The sequence below is a fragment of the Aphanomyces astaci genome (genome assembly GCF_000520075.1).
Source record: "Aphanomyces astaci strain APO3 unplaced genomic scaffold supercont1.416, whole genome shotgun sequence".
Classification (NCBI taxonomy): domain Eukaryota; phylum Oomycota; class Saprolegniomycetes; order Saprolegniales; family Verrucalvaceae; genus Aphanomyces; species Aphanomyces astaci.
The window spans coordinates 1-3,943 of record NW_009798679.1 but is presented as its reverse complement, the minus strand read 5'-3'; the positions used below and the strand labels follow the sequence as shown (position 1 = coordinate 3,943).

At 45.3% G+C, this 3,943-nt stretch overlaps 2 protein-coding genes across 2 annotated transcripts; one reads left to right on the top strand and one right to left on the bottom strand.

The window, feature by feature from the left end:
- Positions 1-5: 5 nt before the first annotated feature.
- H257_19223 (hypothetical protein) lies at positions 6-1,424 on the bottom strand (the record flags this gene model as incomplete). Its single annotated transcript, XM_009848370.1, has 1 exon — positions 6-1,424. A coding segment is annotated over one exon (1,419 nt), but the record flags the coding sequence as incomplete, so codon positions are not given.
- Positions 1,425-3,089: 1,665 nt separating this feature from the next.
- On the top strand, positions 3,090-3,801 carry H257_19222 (hypothetical protein; the record flags this gene model as incomplete). Its single annotated transcript, XM_009848369.1, has 3 exons — positions 3,090-3,438; positions 3,482-3,674; positions 3,731-3,801. Coding segments are annotated over 3 exons (612 nt in total), but the record flags the coding sequence as incomplete, so codon positions are not given.
- Positions 3,802-3,943: the final 142 nt, after the last annotated feature.

Below are 3,943 nucleotides of genomic sequence, written 5' to 3'. Positions count from 1 at the left end.
GCCACCATGGCCACTTTGACATGTTCGACATGCACCACTTGGGCGATGACGCGAGCCAGAACTGCACTGTCGACATGCCAAGTCGAGTGGACGAGGGCTAGGCTCCGGATGAGGCGTGGGGCCAGCACCACCGTCACGAGGACGAGGGGCAGGATGGCGGCAATCGACTGAACGGTCTCCTCGATTGTATCTAGTGGAGCAAAAGGTAGGACCGTCGTGGCGAAGTAGGCATACCCCAGGCCATTTACAAGCAAAATGACTTGCAGTAGCACACGGCAACTTTGGTAGCTGATGATCGGAAGGGAAATGCAGTCAATTTGTGTGCTTACGTTTTGCTCCAACGAGGTTTGGCGGCACAGCGGTGTCAAGGGATGTTTGTCGCGCCACGGCCAGTGTGATGTACGATCGTGCGGGGAGATTGTCGGGAGGCTGGCTTCCAGCCGCTCTCCAACAGCTTGCATGCGGGAGAGGGCTTCCAACGGACCCAGTTGGGTCACCGTGCCTTCTTTCGTGGCGAAGCTTGCGATGGCATCCCAAATAGAACTCGGCGTCTTCTTCTCACCATCGCTCTCTTGGCTTGGAGGATCCATCGATGGGACCAACGCGTGGAGTTTGGCGTGGTGGACGAGTCGACTGTACGACCAGGTCATAACGATGTAGAAGACCGTGGCAAACGCCATAAGGGAGCTCGAGAAGCACACAAATACACGCCATCGAGAAGAAAACAAGGGGATGGTGGTTGTTTGTTTGGGCGGCAAATCATACGCGGCCTCGAGCTCTCCCGTGATGGAAAAGAAGGCGTAAAAGAGCGCCAAGAGAACTACCCACGCTCCAAAGCCCATATCGAATAGTTCGAACGTCAGTTGCTCTTGAATGCCACGAACGTGCTTAGCAAACCCAAACATTGGCGGCAGGCCGTACACGTGCCGAAAGAACGCATCAACAAGCTTGAGCTTGACGCGGGTGGCGTGCCAGTTGCGCACAAAGAGCCACGTCGGCCGACTTTTCGCCAGCTGAATCTCGTCCACGACTTCGAACGACCACAAGAGGCCGAGCCCATCCATTTCTGTGGTGGCTACGCGGAGTAGCACGATCACCACGATGGCTTGAACGGCCATCGATAGTGAAGCAACCAACAAGAGCATATTGGCAGCATCAAACGCGTCGTGAATATATTCTTGACGCAGTTGTCGTCGTTCGGTAAGAACCGCACATTTCACCAACAGGTACACGAGCCCCACAACCGCGAGCTGTCGCGTCAACTTGTGCACCAACGCCACGTATTTAGGACTCTGAGCCAAGCTGCGCAGTAGCCATAGCACAAGCGCTTCCAAAACCCCCGCAAAGCCCACCGCCAACACAAGAAACAGCCCTACCGAGCTTGTGGTGGCAGCCGTCACAGTCACACCCACTGCTGCCGACATGTCAACAATGTGGTGTTCCAGTATTATTGTTCGACATTCAACTCTTGGTATAACTTTATCCGAAGTATTTTGCATATCTGGAAGGTGTCGACCAAACGTCGCACAATTGTTGTTCTCGTGCACTTTGCAGTTTTACTACTGGAGGGTGAGGGAAATGGTCATATTACAACGAAGTAGATGGAGCTTAACGTTATACCTATAATCGCAATGTTATACAATCGATTTAGTTCTTACTTCACCTGGTTAACAGAAAACTTGGTCGTCGCATCGTCACTAACGTAAAAAACCAATTTAAGATAACTTTTTTGGGGCGGTCGGAGTAGAATGGACATAACTTTTGAGTCCGTTACGATATTTGAGTTTTGAATAGTGATTCCAATAGGCAAGACGCGCCTCTTTGACTTCATAATCGAATTATCAGTTTAGGCGATGAACTTCACAGGAAAATTTGTTACTTTCTAAGCATTTGTACTCACATTTTGATAACCAATTTAGGACAACATTTTTTATCTTAAAGTATGTATGATCTAAGCATTGAAATTCTGTGTTTAGGGTAAGCGGTTACAACAGGTTACATATAATTTATACAAGGGTACTGTTTTATAGAGTTATATTTCTGTTGTGGATGGATGTCCAGAGTTTAACACTCACCTCAGATCCAACCCAATTGTGGCCCATGTCGACTAGGGAACTTCGAACCCAATCTTGAATGACATAACCAACGGCTTCTACGCCGTTTTGGCATTTCATTCACGTGACGGAATGGCCAGCATTATATGATAGAGGTTTTGACTCGAACAAATAACGAGGTGTGATTGGGCAATACAAAGTTATCCTAAATTGGTTAAGTTATCTTAAATTGGTTTTTTACGTTAGTGATTTGGTCGTCAACCTTGCGCCATGGAAGCGCACTTTTCTTCGAAACAAGAAACCGTTTCATTATATGTACATATTTATCATGGGGTGAATATAATTTTTTAAAACAACGCATCAAAACGATGTTATGTGATGTTATACAGTTATGTGATGTTATACAGTATTTGGAAGTAAAGGTCACTACCGGCAAGTTAGCTAAATTTGAAATGCCTATTTATTCTATATTTTTTTATTTTATATTTTTAAATTGATATAAAACAAAAGCTAAAATTAAATAAAGATATCTATTTTACTATTAATATCCTGTTGCAATGAAATAAAACATCTCACCCGATGAACTGATTCCTCCTCTATTCGAATATACCTTCAGATCTAAAAAGTGATTCGTGGGGAAAACGTTATGGAAGAATTAAGGGCCTGTTCCAAGTAGATATTTTTAGCAAAATGAAAAAGTGGTTCCAAGTGCTAGTTTCCTACCTTATTACCTCTTTTTCTGCGATTTTTTACACATAAGTCGAAATACGTAGGAATCGTATGAAGAAAATGAACAAATAGTAGGAATAATCTCCCTACAACTTCGATTTTGTCAGATCAAATATGGTCATCCGGAATTCTTTATCTTGGTTTCACTATCGAATTCGGCGGAAAACAACCGGACGCATTTTTCAGGCTATTTGATGAACACGTAGGAAGGATTTTCCTACGATGTGGATAGCCAATCAAATAGCTCAAAAACTGAAAAAAGGCAGCCAATAGGACGCAGTTGATGGGAGGCTCCCATTCATCAACATGAGTACCAACAGCGATTTCACCATCGAAGGAGCGCGACGCAGTCGCATCTCAGACAGCACGCGCCTCGGATACTTGTCCGGCATTAAGCAGGTAGTCAACTGGGCTGTTATGGCAGGGAAGCCAGAGCTCTTGATGCCAAGCACCGAGCATGAGGGTCGCATGACCTTAGATCTGCGTGTGTTTGCGTACGAGAACTTTTTGGAGTTCATTGTCTGGACTGTTCGGGAACGAGATATTGGCCTGGGCGCCCTAAGCGGCTACCGCAGTGCAGTCAAGAGTTTGTACATCGATCAAGGTATTGCTCTCCCTGAGCCATACGATGGGGACATGAAGGTCATTTTTTCGGGTACAGAATTTTATATTTTTCGCAAAAAGTAATATAGGTTTAGGAATTCGAAAGTCCGTCGCCCAGAACCTTCAAAATGGGTCCAAGGAATTCACTGGCAAGCGTCCAATGTCGTTTTCGGTATTTGAGCATCTCTGCGCGGCGAGCATGGGCCTGCCCGATTGCGGATTTACGCATCTCTACCTAGTTCTCTCATGGAACTTGATGTGCCGTTCCAAATCCACGGAGACGATAAGGTATAAAAATATTAGTCCTTTCAAACATTCACATATCGTAATGAATGATGCGGTAGATTTGAGCACATGTCGTGCGAGGACGATGCCATTGGGTTCGTCTTTCATAAAACCAAGACGAGCCAAGAAGGTAAAATATTTATTTTAGTTTTGATGGGTTGCCGTGTAATCATTTCGTTAAATTATTTGTAGGAACAAAAAACAAGGACCCAAAGCATTGCTTTGCGAACCCCTTAAAACCGCAAGTGTGCTTGTTTTTAGCATTGGGAATA